Source organism: Onychostoma macrolepis, chromosome 07 (genome assembly GCF_012432095.1).
Source record: "Onychostoma macrolepis isolate SWU-2019 chromosome 07, ASM1243209v1, whole genome shotgun sequence".
Taxonomy (NCBI): Eukaryota; Metazoa; Chordata; class Actinopteri; order Cypriniformes; family Cyprinidae; genus Onychostoma; species Onychostoma macrolepis.
In genome coordinates, this window is record NC_081161.1 from 6,933,523 (window position 1) to 6,956,127 (window position 22,605).

Here is a 22,605-nt window from a genome sequence, read left to right on the forward strand (position 1 = left end):
ATTCCTCTTGTGCTGCCTTCTGGATTTGGCAGAATTTCTGACCTTCTGTGCTTTGGTGGTTGCTGTTGCACAGACAAGAATGTGGTTCTTGGAGTTGGAGTTCATTTAGCAGTTTGTTAGTGAGTGATGGGTGACTGAGGTGATGTTCTCTGGTATACAAAATCCACCAGCCAATATACATTGGTGTTTTCTCTTTAGTCAGAGATGATTGGGGCTTCCAAGTAAATCCCCTATGTCGTCACTACATAACTCGTAGTGACCGACAGATAGGGAAGTCTTTTGTTTTATGCGCATGCGCCAAAAATACTACTTCATGTTGGAGCTACTTTAGCAGAGTTTGAAAAATGCGCTGCGCACCATGTTTCTGTAATCCCGACGCATGAGGGAGCTTCGCTGATCAAACGAGAACAGAGGAGTGGCGCGTTTGGATGATTACAGATGAGACTTTCTGTACTGCAGATAATGAATCAAGTAAGTATAGCTTGATATAACCTTTCTATATTCTTAATTTAGTTTTGCCATTCCTGCCATTCACACCCGGCAGTTCTTGCTATATGGACTCGGGAGGGGAATTAATCGTGTCTTATAATTTATCTATGAATTCATTCTGATATCTGAATGTTATTGCGTGCGTGGACCAAGAAATCTGGCTGCTGAAAAAACAATATTGTATTTTTAACTAAACAATTTAAAATTCAATTTAACGCTACTAAACAAAATTCAAAGATTCGATCTTGTAATATTTAATGTATATAATCGATATTATAACCACCAGTAATATTCAATATATCAGCCACCTCTAGAAATAATGTTGTTGTTGTTGTGTGTGTGTGTGTGTGTGTGTGTGTGTGTGTGTGTTTTTTTTCTTCGCTCACTGAAAATGCTTGGAGGTCCCCGACCCTCTTGATGGAAGTGAGCGGTCAGGAGCGCTGTCTTAGCAGACAGGAACTTAAGCTGAACTGAGTCCAGCAGCTCAAATGGACCCCTCTGAAGCCCAGCCAGGACAATAGAGAGATCCCAGGGGGCAGCAGGGGTGGTCTAGGAGGATTTAGGTGGTCTAGCACCCCTCCGGAACCTAACAATGAGATCGTGCTTCCCAGGGACCGGCCGTCCACTGCATAGCAATGTGCTGCGACAGCAGCCACATACACTTTCAAGGTGGAGGGTGACAGCCTACGCTCCAACCTTCTTGCAGGAAAGAAAGCACTACTCCAATCATGCATCTTCGGGGGTCTTCTCAGCGAGAAGAACACCAGTTCACAAACAGACTTCATTCTGTGCATAGGCCTGCCTCGAAGAGGGAGCTCTAGCCTGAGTGATCGTGTTAACCACCGCTGGTGACAGATCAGCTAAGTCTGTCGCGTCCTGTCCAGGAGCCACACATGGAGTTCCCAGAGATCTGGATGCAGGTGCCAAATGGTGCCGGGCCCCTGAGAAAGGAGGTCCTTCCTCAGAGGGATGCGCCAGGAGGGGCTGTCACGAGGAGCGTGAGTTCCGAAAGCCAGGTCCGGGTGGGCCAATAAGGCGCAACCAGCAAGACCTGCTCCTCGTCCTCCCTGACCTTGCACAGTGTCTGTGCGAGAAGGCTCACTGGGGGAAACGCATACTTGTGAAGAGCCCGAGGCCAGCTGTGTGCCAGTGCGTCCTTGCCGAGGGGGGCCTCAGTCAGGGAGTAATACAGCTGGCAGTGGGAGGACTCGCGGGAAGCCAACAGTTCTACCTGAGCTTCCCCGAATCGACTCCAGATCAGCCGGATCGTCTCGGGATGGAGTCGCCATTCTCCGGGGAACATGAGCTGTCGTGAGAGCGCGTCGGCTGCACGATTGAGCTCCCCCGGAATATGGACAGCATGCAGCGACTTGAGCCGCGTCTGACTACAGAGGAGGAGATGGCGGGCGAGCTGTGACATGCGACGTGATCGTATACCTCCCAGGCCGGTTGATGTACGAGACAGCTGCAGTGTTGTCCACTGCAGTGTTGTTTTAAACTCGGCTTTTGGACACATCCCATCTGGTGTCTTGACCAATTAGATAGGCTATTATCTTAGCTAGGGTTGTTCCTTCCATCATAAATCAGCATGTTATCAGTCACATGGTCCGAATTTTACACACTCTTGCAAAGTATACTTTTGGATGTGATTTCTATAACCAGAATATGATACATTTGACAAAGAATCAGTTGGAAGAAACGTTTCAAGCTGGAATTGTCAAACTCATACATACCAAACACGAATAACCCTTAAAATCGTTCAATAGTTATTAAAAAGACATACATAATATGTGCTTAAAACATGAGTCTAATGTGTGGGTTACATACATAATATACTGTTTTGCCTAGAAATGTCTATTTAGGATGATTTTATATGCATATGAAAAAGAAAGTCTCTGTGTAGTTCTGTGGAGACCAAAAGACATGTTCTTTGGACAGAGGAATTTCAGTCTGGTTCTTTGTCTTCTATGTGTGGGGGAAAAGTCAATCTAAAGAAGCTTGTGATTTCTCTCGTGGAACACATGTGATGGCCATCTCTTTGACCATTAATCTTGATTATTTACCCCAAATTTGACGATCCCCTTCCTGCGTTGGACTTATCAATAAGGGTTCTTTTGTCTTAATGCTGCAAACTGTTCTGGAAGAGGCTTGTTGGTTAGGCTTGCTCCAGAGGTCGGAGATAGGAATCTGATTTACGACGTTGTCCTGTTTTCTTGGGGCCTCTCAGGAATTTCGGCTCCTCATGTTTCGATGTTCTGATCGAATCTTAGTTTTGTCTGACTCGTTCTGATCCTACATACCCCCCTTGATTGGCGATGTGTCGAGTTGGAGACATCGGCAAACACTGGATAAACAGAGGCAGAAGAAGCAGACACAAACACAGCAAACAACAAGACAACACCTCCATGACAGTTACTGTACTGTTGCAGGGCATCAGGTTATTCGGGTACAGGCGGTTATATTCAATTAGTCAATCTAGTTTGGTAAACTGAATAGTTTTTAGTTCAATTTTGGAAATTGTTGTTCTAATTTAGTTTAGTACGTTGATTCTTCGATCAAATTTTGTGATTAGATTTGTTTGTTTCTTCTAAGTTGTCTTAAGAATGTTCACCTTTAGTTTCTGGTGACATTATTTGTGGTAAAATGAATTGACCTATAGTGCATGGAGCTCTCTGGCTTCCATTCGGTTTAGAGTGGCTTGCGGATATTAGGTGTGGTGAGTCAATCCTAATATCAGACTTTTGACCCTTGCAGGGCGTCTAGGTGTTTCACCTACTAAAGAAAAAGGGAAGGAAAAGTATAGGCAAAAGAAGAACAAAACAAAACAAAGCTGCTGTGGGTTTTCCTAGCATGGTTTGCAACTACTGTTGAGCTAGGATGTCATGTGCAGCTAGGAGTCATGTACCTTAACTTAGTGTCAGGTGTTCTAACTATGGTGAGGATAGTTTCTTCATGATGGTGTATGTAACTTTATGTTACGCTAAAATTTGGATATTCTACTTGTGGGAAGAATATGTTTGTTTAATGTGTTATCAATAGATGTGGTTACCTCTGGGTGTAGGTAATGTTGTGTATGTTACTGGTGTAGTGTAGGTGTGGTCAGATCTGTTTCAGTCTGTGTTGTCTCCCCCCTTTTCGGGTATGTCAGTGAAGACGGGCTCTCTGCATCCTTGGCTTGGATGAGGGCATGTCCATGATCTAATGGGGGTCAGTCCAGAAAGGCAGGAAGTTATTTAGCAGACAGTCGGAGGTAGTTTGGCCTGGCTGTGTGAAGCTGGGATGCAAACTTCGTCTCCTATGTTGCATTCCTCTTGTGCTGCCTTCTGGATTTGGCAGAATTTCTGACCTTCTGTGCTTTGGTGGTTGCTGTTGCACAGACAAGAATGTGGTTCTTGGAGTTGGAGTTCATTTAGCAGTTTGTTAGTGAGTGATGGGTGACTGAGGTGATGTTCTCTGGTATACAAAATCCACCAGCCAATATTCACTGGTGTTTTCTCTTTAGAGGTCCTAGCCGTAGAAAACCTAATAATGATTTATATAGATGACACTAAGTTATAATGAACTTATGCAACTTTACACATTTACAATTACTCACTATATTATTATTTACTATTACTCCACTAGGTCTGAAATATATTTGTACGTTTTAATCCCCTGGAACACACTACAAACATGATGATCTCTAGAACATGTTGCATTGCTGTGTCTATCATAATTAAATAATTAAACAATTTTGGAGAAAGTGGCTGTACATGTGTTTTGTTTTTTTTACATAAAAACGTTTTTTTTTTTTTTACAGTCTTCCTTTAGCGGACATTAATATAAGACAATACTGCAAAAAACAGTTTACTGTCAAGCTGTTATATTCCTGTTATATATTTATTGTCCAACATTCCTAATTTTCTGTCATTTAATTTAATTAATTTCATATGTTGGTATTAATTCAGTGTTTATGCTAATTAAGTAAATGCTAACACTTGAACTTGAAATATTTTCAGCCGAAACTGACATGGTTTCTAGAGAGCAAAAGGTTTTGTGAAAAAAAAGGGAAGACTTTAAAATAAAGTCTGTAAAATAAACTGTTAAAAGGATTTGATGATCACTAGTCTAGTGATTGTACATTATTGTTGTCATCGTTCAGGCTGTATTTAAACTTTAATGCACGTTTTTTTTAAACAAATCAGCTGATATTTGCCATAGTGACTGTTAGAATCTAGTGTAGTGCCGACAAAGAGTATATATACGTTAAATGTGTTATTGTAAGTTGGTCAACACTGTAAAAAAAAAAAAAGTTGTTTCAACTTAAAATAATTTGTTACCCCGCTGACTTAAAATTTGTAGTTTATTCAACTAAAATATTCCAGTTGTCCCTTAAATTAACATTGAGTAACTTAAAATTTCAAGTTGACTAAACTAAAAATTTTAAGTCAGCGGGGTAATAAATTATTTTAAGTTGAAACAACTTTTTGGAACAATTTTTTTTTTACAGTGAAGCACGACTGGCTCCTATTATTCTGCGGTGTTTTAGTGTAGTTTTCAGTCCAAAATGGTGGCGGCACAGTCACGTCATGGGCGCAACTGTTGCTATGGAGCGTTCTATTGAGTTTCGCCTCTCGGGCTTCTATACTCTTTGGTATAACTCTACACAGCGTCAACATCAATGAAGCAATTCTGTGCTATTCTTTGAAAGGCCTGAACTTCACTCAAGGTTGTTCGGCTCTTTTAACAATTATCTGCTCCAGCTCATCTTGCTCCATTTCTTCATGGCTGCCCTTTAAGCACCCAGCAAAATCTCCATGGCAACTACAATCATTCATGCAGTCACCCAAGTGACGCAACCGAGGTACGCTGAGGAGACCTCATCATCTTTAGTGAAGATCCTACCGCCGGCTTTTCTGGAGCTGGAAAGCCGCTCCGCTAGCACATCACACCAATGACAAGATTCACTTAGATATTGCCTTTGTGCAGCACATTTAGGTTTAATGCTTATGGTGTGAAGGCTGAAAAATTTAAAACAACAACAACAACAACAAAAAAAACGTGTGGATTTCATTCCTTGTGGTTTGAAATTGGTTTATAACTGTATTCATCTGACTGTGAAATGAAAAAGCATATAAAATATGTGCAAAAACTGGTCATGTGCAGAAAGAAACATGACTTGGGTATTGACTTGTAAAAATGATACGCTGGAACACAAACACAAAATAAATAAATAAAAACAAAAATAAATCAATAAAAATTTTGAAGTGAGTGCAAAAATTTCACCCTTGACCTTTAGTTGAGCAATGACTTCCCATGAAATATTACCCTTTTATTACATCCAATACAATTGGCAGGATCTTTATCGCTCTGCTGTGCCAATCAGGGCTAGTTTAATGGTGTCTATTTTTCTAAATGATCTATTTTTCCATCCGTTTTAGATAGGGTGTGTATTACAAGTGCATCATTTATAATAATACTGTATGTACTCTATACTGCGTGTATTGTAGAAATGACTTTATTCAACTAAATTACCAGACACTTACACATAACATTAGAGTCCATGACAATTAGAGAAGTCCATTTCTCTAACCCCAGGCCATTTTCACTGATTATTATCTTAATCGTGAGAGCAATAATTGCAATATAATTCACTTTATTAGAAGCTTAGTTCTTCAAAAAGCCTTTTCTAAGGTCTAAATGAGCCTTATATTTACTTGTTAATAAGTCGATTATATAGACCATCCCACATAAAGCTATCTGCATGAGAAAAAAAAAAAAAGGAAATGAAGCAACTAGTCAGAAATGACCTGCAATTATGCTATCGTATGCTTATAAATGCTGTGCATTATCTGGGTTGCTTTTTAGATGTTGTAATGCATAATTGATGCTTTCTTGATGCTTATGTAATGACAGATGTAGCCTCTGGCTTAAATATAAAGACACAATTCTGTTGCTGGATGCATTTAAATTACCACCACAGATATTAAAATAAAACAACTTTCTGGAACCAGCAATATTACTCAGATTTAGATTTAAAATGTGACCTCAATTCATTCCCAATTTCAGGTTTTGCAGATTTGCAACCCAAATTGCAAACAATAAGATACACTACTCTGAAAGTTTGGACACATTTAGTTTAATGTTTACGTTATCTTAAATGTTTTTCAAACTTCCTTTCAAACTTTCAGTAAAGTAAAATAGGTGTTAGATTAGATTGTGCAACAAAAACAGCTAGAAAATGTCCAGCATTCATGAGAACGTCTTCTCCCATATGGAAATGTAATATGTGACATATATTGCCATATGGCAATATATGTCACATATTACATTTCCATAATTTCCATTTAAATAATTTGTTATCCCGCTGACTTAAAATTTTTAGTTTAGTCCACTTGAAATTTTAAGTTACTAGCATTATTTTAAGTTGAAACAACTTCTTTTTTTTTTACAGTGTACATGTAGGCCTACATGTCAAATATGTCCAAAAGTGTACATACATAAATATACATACTGTTTTTGTATGGGCTAGATATTTATGTTAATGTATGAAACTGTTCCAGTGTCTTTCATATATATTTTTACTTCATATATTTCACATATGGAAATGTAATATATGTACGTTTTACATGTGCATATGAACAATGATGTTGAAAAAAGGACTTTACAAATATTCATCATCTGCCAAAATATGTCCACCTCCATCAAATCAACCATTTCTTATCCAAAATTGTTCCTCCTCAACATGCACAATAACATACCACCATTCAGTCAAATTATTAAAAGATTTATTAGCCTTGATGCAGGATTACGAGTCTAAACTACAAGAAACGAGCTGGTGCAACTCGTTTCGAACAAAATAACACTGAAATCAGAAATCAGACAGGTACATTTCAACACAGAGGAGTGCATGCAGTAAATCACAGCTTTTGAAAGAGATACTTCCGGTAGTGTCACTGGCTCAAATCAAAGCACATTGTTAAAGCATAGATGAGACAAAATATGTTCAAATGACTCCTTTTGCTCCCTGCGATCCAGTGCCTTAGACAGTGAGAACAATACAATTTAATGAAGATTTATCTTTGGACAGCATGATCTGCCAATCTTGACATTGATATAATGCTTTAGGATGCAGCTGCCTGTCTGTAAGCAGACTTAATATGTTGCCTAATAACTCAGAGGCCTGTATGAATATATCTGCGATGACCTCAGGCTGCAAGAAAATACCAGCAGGATGATAACCCATATTCCAAATGAATAGTAAAGGAAACTCATGCTCAACATTTTCCTCTCCTTCTGCTAGTATGTGGCAGAATAGCACTTCCAAACAAGAGAGAGCAAACTTCTCCTGGATACATTGAACATGCAAATACAGTCCATGTGGAGATGGATTAAAACGACAAGCGAAGAAAAGAAAGAATTATTAATAAAATGCAATGTACAAGACCGCTGTGGCTACGTATACAGTTCAAAAGCCATTTCAGAATCAGCAACTTGTTAAGATCTGGCAACCTTCATTTACATAACCGTATCACAATGGAATAAGAATGCTGCAGTCGTGCCATGTCTCGGCGGCATGTTTGCGCTGCGCTTTAGAATACTGTGGGCAGAAAGAAGGAGTGAAAGCAGCTGCTGCAAGAGTACAGGCTCTTTCATTTGTGCTCTTGCATAGATGTGTACTAAGCACATCATGGGATGTGGCACTTGCCATGCATGGCCAAAATGCCATCATATATACCCTGTGTTGGTGGATAACTCGAAAATACTGATTTGCACTTAAAATAGAAATATACATCGTATAAATATTTTCTGTTAAAATCTCTAGTCAATATGCAATACATCATCATATGCCTGTCACGACTGGCAAACTGATGCATAATGCTGGATAACATGGAGACAATCTCTGTCTCATTGTATGAAACCTTGCAATTCAGTTGATAATTTAACAAAAGGTCATGTATTTTAATGCAAAGCAATACTGAATTAGGAAGTTTGTATAAGAAGTCGTCGCTGTTCTTCCAATTAATCACTGGTACATCTACAGTGTTAGTATTTGAGGTCATTATAGATAGATCACACATAGATCTATGCAGCCATCCGTATTTGACATGGCTATATTGTTTGCTGTTTGATGCAAATGCTTTTTAACCTGCAACATCATGCACCAGTAAATTAAATGTCTGTATCTTATTCCCATTACTGTAAATAGTGCAAGTGCCACCCAAACATTAGATTAGTTTAATTTCTAAATAAAACTCGTTGCTTTAAAGCTGACGTGTGTTTTGATGTTAAAATTCTTTGTTTTATTGGATATAGTGTGTCTACCCTTGTGGAAAAGAAGCACACTTTAGCATACTTTTAAAAAAGAGAACATATTACAGAAATAATATATAAGTGCAAACTGAATTTCATTTCATTAATGTCTTTAAAATATGATTAAAGTGTATTGCTGAATGTACTGCCAAGCATTTACGGTAGTCTGCAAGTACAGTTTATATATATATATATATAGTATATAACTAAATTATACTTTATTGTAATCGAAATATGTATATAATTTATAAAAAAAATATTTGTGATTACACATTTGTGATGAAGTTGCAATATATTATACATAATAATAATAAAATAATATATATTTATATATAATAATGTACTTAACTTATAATCAAGTACTTTACATGTGCTTTAGTATGTTAGTCAACACATCAAAATAAGTGTACTTCTTTAAAACACAACAAAAAAATGTACTTTAAAGAAAAACTTTTAATTATTACAAAGTGATCTTTGTATAGTGTACTCTCTTTAAGTATACTTACTACAAGTACAGTTTTAAAAAAAAACACTACAAGGGCTGTCAATACAATTAAGTTTACTTCTTTTTCACAAGGGTAGACATGGCATACATTGGTGGAGTGTGTTTGGGGCGGGACTATCTGTTTGGCCCACTAATGACAGACAGGGGGAGAGTGTATTTAAAACAGATTGAAAACAACAGAATTACAGTATTTATGAAATCCTCTTGGTTCTGCTACAGGAGCAGAAATTACACACTTCACCTTTTTAATTAGAGCACTTCTCATGATCGACAAAGTGCCTGTGGCATTTTTTTCCCTCTTGGCAATATTCACGTGTTTCCACAAACCGTTTAAACAGGGATAAAATCAAGTAGTTTACATTTGAATCAGTGCATTGGCGCAGACTTGTAGACAGAATGTGAAAGAATTCACAACTTTCTCACCGCAACCAACTGACAAGTCAACTAATAATTCTTAAGTCCTGTATACAGTAGTTTCTGTTGGCTGATCAACACTTTATGATCGCCAATCAGACATGTTTGTTAGGGGTTGTTGACAGAAAATGCATTCAAGCTAGACACAACAGAATGAAACAGAATCTCAAGACACGTTTTAAAAAGGTATTTTTCCATAAACAACTCATTTTAATTTGACGTCTTAATAACGCTCATGGTGCAAGATGCTTAAAAAACATCAGGAAACACCCTGTCTGCATGTGAATGGCTGTTTTGCCAGTGTCTTAAAGGCGATGGATTTGAAGATGCAGCTTATCCAAGATGGTTTCATCGTGCAAACTGCTAAACAGCGCTCTGTCAGCATGCTAATTCAAGCACCACTGCTAAAATATTTAAAACTAGTCATCCTGACTAATTGACTAGCCAGATGATGACCATTCTCACACACCAATTATCTTTACATCAAGATGATGATGATTTTAGCAATGAACTATGCATATTTGTCCAGCAAAACCAAAGCAAACTCTTTTAGTCAATGTACATGCTATTATCTATAGATTGATTAATCATATTACATTGTATTGTATGTTTCTCAGCATTTCTGCTCCAGTTCTCAAGAAGTCCAGGAATGAAAAGAGCCCACAGGCAGGCAGAGCAAAGTCTTCAAAAGCTCTGAAGGACATACAAAACAGCAGAATGCAGAAGTGACCTTGCGAAGTTGAAAAGAGTCAGCGGGGATCAGAAGGCCTGGTCCTGATGGGAATGCAATGTATTGTTTGCTCTTACACGAGGCAGAGGGGAAAAGGACTCCGGTTTGCATGCTGGGAGAGCAGTCCTGGTGTCAAGGGCAAGATCCAAACCGTCAGTCATGGATGAACAGCTTACGAATGAACAAAACGTAGTCAGGATGACAGTGTATACTGTATGTTGTGGCAGAGCAGCCCTGTCCCAGCTCTCATCTGTTTCAGTACTGTGGAGGTGTACAGGGCTGGACCGGACCTCAGGTTCAGTGTTATTCAGGTGTGTTGGCGATGGAGTTGGGGGCTGAATTCACCACTGGGTTCATCGGCGGTATGGCCTTGTGACTGAAGTACTCCACTACCTGTTTAGGCACCTCCGCTAGGACACACTTTGCCAGTGCAGCTGGTGAAGCCTGCAAAAGTCACATTTTTATTGGCCTCCATGAGGGGGAAAACATTAACAATAGTGAAAAAGAGCAAATCGACCAAATTCATGGTAAATTGTGTTCAAACAAAGGCATTAGGAAAGTACAGTTTGTAATTTAAATCGTTTGGTAGAGAGCCAAGCAGCAGGCTGTTGAGAGTATTTACACATTTTTAAGCCTCACTTCTCTAAAATGTCGTTGACTGTTTTCTCTTTTTTTCTGGCTGTGTACATCAGTGGAGGGAACAAACAGCTCTTATGGAGAAACTGTGAAGCTCTAAGAGCCATTTCTGTCCGAATGTACCACTGGCATATTCTGATTTGCCTCACTGCCTGCTTCATTCACCCACAAACCATGGAATTTATGCAAGGCATCCATGGCTCCTTTTACAACGCGTTAAAAGTACTTTTCAAATTTTAAGGCCATAAAAGTATTGCAATATATTAATTTTTGTTTGCAAATGTCCCACATTTCAGATGGACATTCATTACTATACTTTTACTGTACTTATACTTTCTTATATTTACCTGAACCTAAATGTCAAGATGTCTGTGCTTAACTAATGACGTCTTTTAAAATATTTTGCGTATGCATTTTCTAGATTATTATTGTTTCCTCCCCAGAGTTAAAAATAAATAAATATATATATATATATATATATATATATATATATCAACAAATAAAATTATAATTGCAACTTTTATTCTCGTAATGACTTGATATCTCCCAATTGTAACTCTACAGTATATCTTGCAATGCAACTTTGTTTAAAACCAAAACACTGTCTTATATTTCACAATGTGACAATATCTCAAAATTGCAATTTTTATTTCTTGTAATCTTGACTTTATTTTTCAGAATTCATAACTTTATTTCTCACATTTGCAAATTTATATTATATTCTCAGTTTATATCTCAAAATGTGATCTTATAAAATTGATCTCACTTTATCTCATTAACTTTTGTATACTTTACTGACATGTTTCTTATAGGGTGAGGATTGCAAACATTGTTAATTGAGGTTTAACTGTTGTTTTTTTATATATTAATTTATATTAATTATGTATTTTCTAGATTATTACTGTTTATGAAAGCATATTTTCTCACCAGAGTAAACAGAATAATTTATTTTTAATTCTTAAGCGTAACTCTGCAGACCCTTCTTTCTAAGGTTCAGGATCTACTACAGGAACTACGGGATCTACAATAAAACATGTACCTTCATAGGCAAATTCCCAGTGACTAAGAACTGAGAAAAACTGACCGTTTTAAAGTCTCTGAAGGGCACAAACTGGACGATGTCCCTCAAGACAGGTTCCCCTTTGGGTGAGCGCAGGACTCCATCATCCCCATCAAGGATCTGCATGTCTGTGAAGTCGGCGTTTCCCACTCCCACTATAATGATGGACATAGGTTGGTAGGAGGCCCGAACAATGGCCTCCCGTGTATCGGCCATGTCTGTTACCACCCCGTCTGTGAGGATCAGCAGGATATGATACAGCTGGCAGAGAAAAGGACTGTTATCAGTTACATTGTCTGATTCATGTCTGGAGCTTCATCCACTAAGTATTCACTTTCAAGGAATAATGGGCATTAATGGAAATCGTCATTACTTCCTGACCTTCATGTTGTTCTAAACCTGTATACTTATTTTCAGTGGTGCAAATCAATTTGTTTAGCATAAAAAGCCTCCAAAAGGTGCAAAAAAATCAGCATGAATGATTCTTCAAAAATTCTACTGAACAGACAAAATAACATAATTTGGGTTTGGAATAACATGAAAACTGAATTTTAATTTATAGGTGCACTGTACCTTTAAATGTCTCGATAGTAATGAACAGAATACTGGATACCCTTCTAAAACAGGCAGTCAGTGAGCTAAAATTAGCTATATTTACTGGCCTAAACATCCCAGCGGTCCTGTCAACATTAAACATGCAATATCTACAGTTTGAATGAATGGCCTGGTTTCTGAACATTGATCTCACTGAGCTCATTTACTGAAAAATGATCACTTTTGGAGAAGGGGTGATGTAAGATTAAATAATAAATGAAGATCATCACAAGGACATATTGCGTAGAAGACAGCAATGAAATGGAGCAATGCATAGATAATTGCTAAGCTTGAGGGCAAATATTTGACCCGAGACCATTAAATGGCATGTAAAGGGATTTAATAGAACTCTAAATTGATTGTAGCTGTGTTAATTACCAAAACAGCCCGCGAGATAATCAGCTAAAAAACTTTAAGCGGTTTCATTTGGACCTAAATTTCAAAGGTTATGTGAACAAAACCAAGGACAGAAGATAAAACCCCAAAAGAATAGACAGGAGCAAAATCATTAAACCACTTTAAAGAGCAGCATGTCAGTGCAAAATCCATTTTTAACTCACATTTCACCTACAGTCTAGACACTAAATTCATGTCACCGTGCATATTTCACAATGCATATTTACATTAAATCACATAAAATTAAGTCCTTTCTTTGAAATTAATTCATTTCATTGAAAGGACAAACACGTCTTTTCAATGCAAATTTGGAAAGGGTAGAAACCATCACTGCTATTTGCATGATGCAATTAACCCTGCAATATTACTGAAGCCGAATACCTTATTCAGAAAGGAGCAAATAATGAATTCTACTGAATATTCTTTTAGACTGATTATCCAACAAGCAGAAGGATGAAGTGATATTTTTCACAAATATCTAAAATTACAGTACAATAGTGAGTCAATGTGACTGAAGTCTGAACACATGCATTTATGAAATCCAATCTTAGAGTAACATTAACCTGTACTATATATATTACAAGAACTTATACTGTTATCATTATATCTCTGATTCAAGCAGAACTTTTTTATCATTAGCTATTTAGCTTCTTTTTTTTTTTTACATAAATTATGTAATAAAAATAGTTTTAGTTCCATCTAAAATATGGTTATAATTTAGTTTCAGATTTAAGCCCTGCCTACATTTGAATATACAGTAGATACACAGTCTTGATGATTAAAAAAAAAAAAAAAGATTTTTTTTAAAATTTCAAACATTAAAAAATAAATTGATTTATTTGTTTATTTATTTATTGATAGTAAGTAAGGTTGTTGCTGTTGTAGTTACGTTTAGGTATGTTATAATCTGGCACATATCCAGACACATGATGTAAAATGCACTTTCTACATTTTAAAGTATATGAATAACAGTGGTGGAGAAACACTGTACAGTCTCAGCGAAGTATACCAGCTCATGATAGTCAGCTGTATCTTCCACAACATAGAATCCACTGAGGAATTTCCCCATGCAAATAGCCACCAGCAGCGCTATTGGGACCGTGTTTTTTCCCCTTCAGAGCTGTGCCATGAACAGAAACTTTAAAGGTACTCACAGAAGCATCTTTGATGGGTTCTTTCCCAGCCGCCTGCTTAGCTATTCTGTTGATGATGGGAGCCACATTAGTGGGACCGTAGAGCTGGATCTTGGGCAGGCAGTTTTGGTAGGCTTCCACGACCCCCTGGATCTCTGATCAGAGAGAGAGGGGACACGGCTATCACTTCTGTTCTGGAGGCTTATTTGTATTTCTCTCTCTGTCTTGAAAGGCTTCTGAGAGCAGTGCTGAAGTATTGGCAGCGAAAGCAACAGATTTTGGGATCAAGAGACTGACTTGGAACTCTCCATCTTCTGCAGAAACGTGAAAGGACTATAGCAATCCCAAGATTTTTCATAGTCTTCACACATTCTCTTTGAGTGTTAAAGGAAATGTTCACCCAGAAATTAAAATTCGGTCATTATTTACTCACCCTCATGCTGTTCCAAAACCATATGACTTTACTTGAAGCCTTTATGTATAATGCATTATTATTATTATTATTCATAATGTATGTTATGCAGCTTTTCACAAATAATTATAACCAAAGTTAAATGCATAATAATATTTGCAGATTCCTTGTTACATCTGAATTTGGTTGTTTGTCATGTGCATTACGCATTATACTTTCTAAAGGTGTAACAATGAATAGATAAGTATTATAATGCATTATAGCTCTGGTTACAAATATTCCAGATGATACAATGAATTATAAGGTGCATTACATAAATAGCGCATTCAAAAACAAAAACTTTTATTATAATTGTAACCAAAGTTAAATGCATAATAATATTTGCAGATTCCTTGTTGCGACTGAAACTGGTTGTTTGTCGTGTGCATTGCACATTATATTTTCTAAAGGTGAAACAATGAATAGATAAGTATATTATAATGCATTATAACTGTAGTTACAAATTTTCTACATCATACAATGAATTATAAGGTGCATCATATAAATAGTGCATTAAAAAAATTTTGTATAATAATTTTAACCAGAGTAAAATGTATAATAATATTAGCATATTCCTTTTTACATCTGAAACTGGTTATGTGCATTATGCATTATAATTTCTAAAGGTGTAACAATGAATAGATAATAATGCATTATAACTGTGGTTACAAATATTCATGATCATATAATGAATTATAAGGTGCATTACATAAATAGTGCATTCAAAAACAAAAACTTTTATAATAATTGTAACCAAAGTTAAATACATAATAACATTTGCAGATTTCTTGTTTCTTTCAACCAGTCTGAAATTGGTTTTTTGTCAGATTATAATGTATTATAACTGCATTACATAGTGCATAAAAAAATTTTTTTTTTTTACTTTTATAATGCATTACATAAAAAGGCTTTAAGTAGAAGCATTGCTAACTTTTCTTCGTCTGTGAAACACAAAAGCAGAAATGTTGAAGAATGTTCTATTCACTCTTTTCCATTTTAAAACACTAACTGGGTTGTTGAGCTCCAATATAATATGAGCATTATAAATCTTCAGAAACAATATAGTATATGTGACCTACAGTCTAAAAAACAGCCTAAACCCCACTAAAACATCCAGTTTAAACTGGTGCAGGGGCGTCATACATTCATTATTTTTGAGGGGGCACGAGTGAGGAAGGGGGATGGGGGGGCACAATACCACTCATGTTTTATTAATTTTTTTCCTTTTTATTCGAAACATTCCCAAACGCATTAACTATATCATGAAATATCTCAATTCTCACCTTTACAGATTATGTTAGTTGATCATTAGTGGGCGATGGTCAAGTAGCCTAATAATGTAGTCTAGTAACTTACTTAACTTACTTAAGTAACAGATATGGGTGTCATGCCGTAACATATTTTTAATACAACTTTTTTCATATTTAATGTGAATTTAACATTGAAAGTTAATGTGAATAAAAACATTGTAAGTTAGGCTACTTATCATAACACTTTCATTGAACAGAAAGAGAGCAAAGAACATTTACATTATCAAAAAACATTTTCACTGACCGTCTAGAGTTCAAGCACTCTCAAAAACTCCCATTAAAATCACTGAAGCTGTTTACACTATGAAATGAATATCTTACTTTCAGATTCATACACACATCTGCAGTTTGTTGTTTCTAACGAGAGAATTTGCCAGAAAGAGGTGTAACAATCAGCGAGCGAACCAGCTTAACTACCTTGAGCTGGTATATCCAACTGCTAGTCCAAGATGGTCAACCAGCAAATGAGTAGCGTAGATTAACCAGCTACCAGCTTCCAAACACAGATAGGAGAATCTTAAACTAGGTTCTCCTGCCATCTCATTCTCACTTATGCCTTTCGACAGATTTACTGTGCATTGATTGGTCCGGTGACGCAGGTTTGATGGCGTCATTGATGTCACCATTACATTGATATCAAACCTGACTCGGCCTTAAAGGCACGCGATATTTGAATGGACGTTGACAGTAAAGGGCGAGATTTTCTGTAAATAGAACATATTTGGATCTGTTCTTCACACAAAGATGGCTTCAGGAGAAAGTGGTGCACAAGTCATATGGGATCACTTTTATGAAATGTTTATAGTGCTTTTTTGAAAAGAGTGGCCATTTCTCAACATTTCTCCTTTTGTGTTCCACAGAAGAAAGAAAGACATAAAGTTTAAAACATCAGTGAGGGTAAAAGTAAATGATGACAGACTTTTATTTGTGAGTGAACTTTTCCTATAACTGTGACTAAAGCTTCAAAAACATCACTGAGTGTCTCTGCTCATTTCCCATGAGATGTTCCCTCGCTTACTAACATACAAAGTGCTTGTCGCTCTTACCTTCACATTCATCATCCTCCGGGTTGAAATTGATGGCAAAGTCATGAGACACCTGTAGTTTGGAGAAGAAAACACACAGAAAGGCTTTGTTTATCCAGCTTCAGCTTGTTTAGCATGCTATTACACACCTGATTTCTGGTTAAAAACCTAATTCAAGGTCATAAATCCTGCTGTTAAACGAAGGCAATAAATCATGCTGTGCTGATTTGCATGTTTCTAAGAAAAATACTTTCTGCAACACTATGCATGAAATGACCTGATGATGATGCTAAAAAAAAATAGCATCCTTCCTACAGATTTTCCATTGTAAGCAACAACCACTGTGGGCCCCCTCTGGTACTTTTGTAGCACACATTTCATTGCAATTGATTTTCTTTTGTTGAAAAAGACATTCTGAATATAACTATAATTATTATATTTCCTTGAAAAGGAAATAGAGCTCATAGCTAGTGCAGTGCAATCTGCCTGAACAAACAGAGCATAAAATGAAATCCTGTGACAGTTTACTGTCAACACTTAGGGAAGCCTTTGCAAAATGTTATTATTTTAATTCTGCGAATAGCCCCTTTTCTGTAAAGGTTGTTGTTTCATGAGAGATCTGTAAATGAAGATAAAACAAGTTATGACTTTGCATATTTGAGATACACAGTACCAGAGACTGTGCTTTGCTGATCCGACTGGTCTACCAAATATAGAAGATGGTAGATACTTCCAGATATATTTTTTTTAAAAAGGTATATGTTTGCAAATAATATAATCTTAATGAAGTAAAAAAGCCACTTAAGTGAACTTAAAGAAAGAACACTTTAATGACTGCTCCATAACACAATTAAGTACATAATTCATATCAAATTAAAGGTTTTACTTTAAAGCACATTTTTAATCATTTGTTTTAATAATCTTTTGCCATGCTTTAAAGTTTAGATTAAAGCTATTATTATTATTAGCTAAATTTATTACAATGTACTAAATTAAACTTAAATACGTGACATGCGTTTCAATATAAATGACATTAAAGTATATTTTAGTTTACCATAAATGCTTGTCAGTACATTCACCAGTACACAATCAAATAAACAATAGAAGTAATTATGATGTTACATATACATATAAATTACGAGATGTACAAAAGCACTCTTAAGCATTTAATATGAATTTAGACTATATTACACTATTATTTAAAATGCAATTAACATGGAATTAAGTCTCCAAAACGTTTGAAACAATACACACTCGTATATTCTTTTAAATTATATTATTTCTATAATAAGTACTCTTTTTAAAAGTTCTTCTTTTTTCACAAGGGGTTGTATTCACTGTGTATCTGTTCATTCTTCTCACACAGACTTTAGTATGTACTGCAAAATGTACTAACAAGCATGTATGCACTAAAATATACTTTAATGTCATTTCTTTTGAGACTTTTATGCCGTGTATGTAAATATATTTGTAATTTAGTTTACTACTTTTTTACAAGGGACCACATGTGAATCTACATAAAGTATATAAAAATGGTCTTTTACCTCATAATTAGGTGGAATTCTTGCCCCAAAGCCCAAAGCAGAGAATCGTTTGTCACTGGGATCAGATAAATACATTCATTAGTAAATAAAACAACACATCGGGAAAAGACATTTAAAAAAAAAAAACACCTACAAAAAAGGGGAAAAAAGAGTAAAATAATGTGAACACCTCAGAAATTGGCAATATTTCCTTATTATGGTGTTTTAAATACAGCTTCCAGCTTACTTAGAATAGATTTATAATATTTTTGAATAGTCTCCAGTTGAATGTTATCTATAAAAACATCTGCCAGTTGCTTTAGAGATGCTGAAGGAGGAAATCGTGTTCTCACTCCAAAACTGCCACAGTGGTTTAATAATATTCAGGTCAGGTGATTTGTCTGGCCAGAGAAGATGCTAAAGTTCATCTTGGTGCTCCAACTGTCCGGTTTTATGCTCATGACGCCATCTTTTTTCATTTCAGCATTGATGTCTGTGATTAAAGTTTTAGCAATTACAGCTTTTGGAGGAATGGTGACTTTGTGAAGTTCTCTCTGGTTGGTTTTTGTGAAAACAGGGTCTTCGAGGCGAATATTGAGGTTGCTGTCATTTTTGCAGCAGTAGTTCTGAGTTGTGTGGACACAGTCCCACTATTGCCCACTATTCTTCTTTGATGAAGATAAAGTCTTGCCATGCTTTTTGTACACAGTCATAATTATAAAGTCTGTTGCTCTTAACACACTAAACAATTGGGCTGTTAAGGTTACAAACGCTCCTGCTAAACAGGTTCTCATGATTTGTACTTTTTGAAAGTACATTTCACCCACGGCTTGAACTTAACGCTGTTGAACACAGCATATAGGCCTACTACACAAATACAACCATAAAGACAATGAAAACACATTTACACATTTACATTTACTCACCCTCGAGTCGTTCCAAACCTATATCCCCCGGTTTCACAGACAAGGCTTAAACCTAGTCTTAGACTAAAAGGTAAGCCTGAGCTGTTTCAACTGAAAGAAACTTCCACTGACTGATCTTAATATATATCAGTGTCTTTGTTTTGTCTCAAAAAGCACACCAGTAATGTTTCTTTCAAAGCACGTTTATAAAAATGACTTAAATGTCCTAATTGAACTATGGCCTAATCCTGGATTAGTCTAAACCCCGTCTGTGAAACCGGGCCTACAAGTTTCTTTCTTCTGCTGAGACATTTTGAAGAATGCTGGTAACCAAACAGTTATTGGTAGCCATTGACTTTCATCGCATGGGGAAAAAAAAATTATATGAAATTCAACTGCTACCAGCAATCTTCAAAATATCTTATTTTGTGTTCAGCAGAAGAAAGAAACTCATGCAAGTTTGGAACAACTTGAGGGTGAGTAAATGATAACATTTTCATTTTTGGGTGAACTACCCCTTTAACCCCTGCAGTAATGGGTGTTTACATTATTTTGTCCAAACTTTATATGTGCAACTCTTAGGTCCTTTCTCAAATATTTAATTCATCCAAACCCTTCCACATAATCACACTCGGGGCTTAGTATCTACAAATAACCCACCAGCATGACAAGGTTCAAATATCAATACGGCACTGGGGTGAACATGGTGTACTGCTGAGGACAGAGGTGTGTGTAAGATCATCATATATATGGAGAGTGTTGAAGGGATGAAAGAGACTCCAGAGGGAGAGTGGAAGGCACAGACGCAGCAGGACAGCAGATCCACACAGCTGATCACTCAACAGGCGACAACTCACAGCCGTGTGACGGAGAAAGGAAGGGTATCATGGGGTCAGAAGCACAGAAGCGTGCAGCAGAGAGCTGAGACATGAGAAACACGATAACCACAGGCACAGAGCTTGTCTTTCACTTGCTAATGAAAGCTAGATGAGGTAGCACCATTCTGATAGCTGTCACCAGAGGCCACTAATGCCGGCCAATCAATGCCACTTTCTTTCGCTCCAAAATCTGAGGTGTGATTTGGACGAATTGCAGTTGAGCCAAGTGTGTGTATCTTTTCGCAAATAGCATTAATGGACAAAGCTAGTGCAATAATCCACTAAACTGAGTGTGCTGAACTTTTATTCACAGCAAGGTTGTTCCTCATTCAGAACTGAATCGGGAACATCATTTAAATTCCAAATCAGTTGCTAAATCTGAGTTGAATTTAAAGTGAGGTAGCAAACAGGAAGCAGAATTGCGATTTGAATATGAATGTAAGGAAGTATTTAATTAAAAGTAAATTAAGAATTAAAATGAATTAAAGTTTCATAGAATTCCATATGACTTATGTATAACTAAAAGAAAACTTAAGTCTCGTTTAAAATTTTAAAAAAGTTTGAAAAGTCTTTGAAGCTTAAAGGTTTTATAGGATCAAAGAAGAGCAGACTGATAGAAAGATAGATTTGTATTTAATATTTGATCAAATAAATGATCCTTTGTGAACCAGGGTGCCACAACACAATTTCCCAGAATGCATTATGCATGCATTTTTAATTTTTTTTTATTTTTTTGCATTAAGTAAATGTATAATCTCTATGTATTATAAATACTGCATTACATATAAAGGCTTTAAAGTTACCTAATAAACTAATTCAAATAAAATATTTTAAAAACTTAAATTTATTTTACATACTAAAATAACTCAAACTAAATATTTTAAAAAACTTTTAAACCACATTTTAACTAATCAAAAATACTAACATTTAAAAAAAAAATACTTGTTTAAAATATTAACAAAAACTATAAAAGTATATCAATAATACAAAAAATAACACTGAAAGAGACATGTTAAACCCACAGTTTCTAAAACAGCCAGAAATGAAACATTATCAAATAAACCAATCCTTACAGCAGATCCTGTGACTCTTAAGCATATGGATTATCAATGCAATCTGTCTAAAAAAAAAAATCCTGCTAAGTTTCCTCCGATTGGACAGAACTCTGGACCCATGTGTGGCTCAGCTGATTCTCCTCACATTAACATGTTTAGTTGCCTGAAGACATTACGCTGTGACAGCTTTAGAGAATGTTCCTTCAAGCTGATCCACAAAGAGACACACACTAATCTCTGACATGATGTAATCGCCATCTCCATAATCACATTTTAGCTAAAGTTAACGAGAGCTATTTGGCTGTGATAATTTGTTTAACATAGTGAAGAAAGGGGTGATTACTGAGATATGCTCATGAGAAGATAACATGGAGACAAATATTACAGCTGTTCTATCCTTCTTCAACTCTCGACTTCCAGCCATTTCAGGCAAAACTAAACCCATTAAAGCCCAGCGGCCAAACAACATTGCCAAAATCTGTAAATTTTTAAAAGCTTTAAGAAGAGCTTTTTACAACTTGCTGGCTAATGGCAGGCAAATCATCATTTACATGAAAAATACACTTAAAAGGGACATACTATGAAATAGGCACATTTAAAAAAGTAATTTTCATTGTAAATTTTCCACTTTTTTGGATGATTGAAAGAAAGGTGCACTTAAGGCATGTCCGAATCCATTTCTGCTAGTTTAACGACTGGCGCATGGTCTAAAAGTGTTGTACCTATTCTTTTAATGAGTTATGGGTGTGTTTTGGGCGTAATGTGCAATAAACCAATCAGAGTCTCATCTCCCATTCCCTTTAAAACCAATTGCGCTGCACCATGGCAGATTCGCTATTTACACAATTTGCAAGTGCAACGACTGAATGCTTCTCCAGAGAGGAAACAGAGCTGCTCGTGTGTGAGGTTAAAGCGTACACAATAATAATCTGTTACATTGTAATCCTTTCATTTTTAATATTTGGCATGTTTGTGTGCTGCTGCGCGTCCCTGTGTGTGTAATAAGCTGTGGACCCGCCTATAGGTGCATATTACTAACCCGCCCTTTAAATATATATATTAAAAAAAATACTGCACCATTTACTTTAGGCCAGGTTTTAGTTGGTCAATGGCACAAGTGCATTTGCTATTTAAACAACATAGTGCTGGACGTGAAAACGATAACTGCGTCAGGCTGAAACTAGAAAAAGACGCTTGCGTTGTGCCTGG

At 36.3% G+C, this 22,605-nt stretch overlaps 1 protein-coding gene across 2 annotated transcripts in view; it reads right to left on the bottom strand.

Annotated features, from left to right (window-relative positions):
• Window positions 1-9,125: 9,125 nt before the first annotated feature.
• cpne7 (copine VII) overlaps window positions 9,126-22,605 on the bottom strand; it is a 54,714-nt gene continuing 41,234 nt past the window's right edge. For both annotated transcript variants that reach the window (XM_058783445.1, XM_058783443.1), the window contains exons 12-16: window positions 18,580-18,634; window positions 17,057-17,108; window positions 14,271-14,404; window positions 12,151-12,387; window positions 9,126-10,874 (exon numbers count right to left, since the gene is read on the bottom strand). In XM_058783445.1, the coding sequence (XP_058639428.1) occupies window positions 10,734-10,874; window positions 12,151-12,387; window positions 14,271-14,404; window positions 17,057-17,108; window positions 18,580-18,634 (619 nt within the window). In that variant the 3' untranslated portion in view covers window positions 9,126-10,733. The remainder of the gene's footprint in view (window positions 10,875-12,150; window positions 12,388-14,270; window positions 14,405-17,056; window positions 17,109-18,579; window positions 18,635-22,605) is intronic.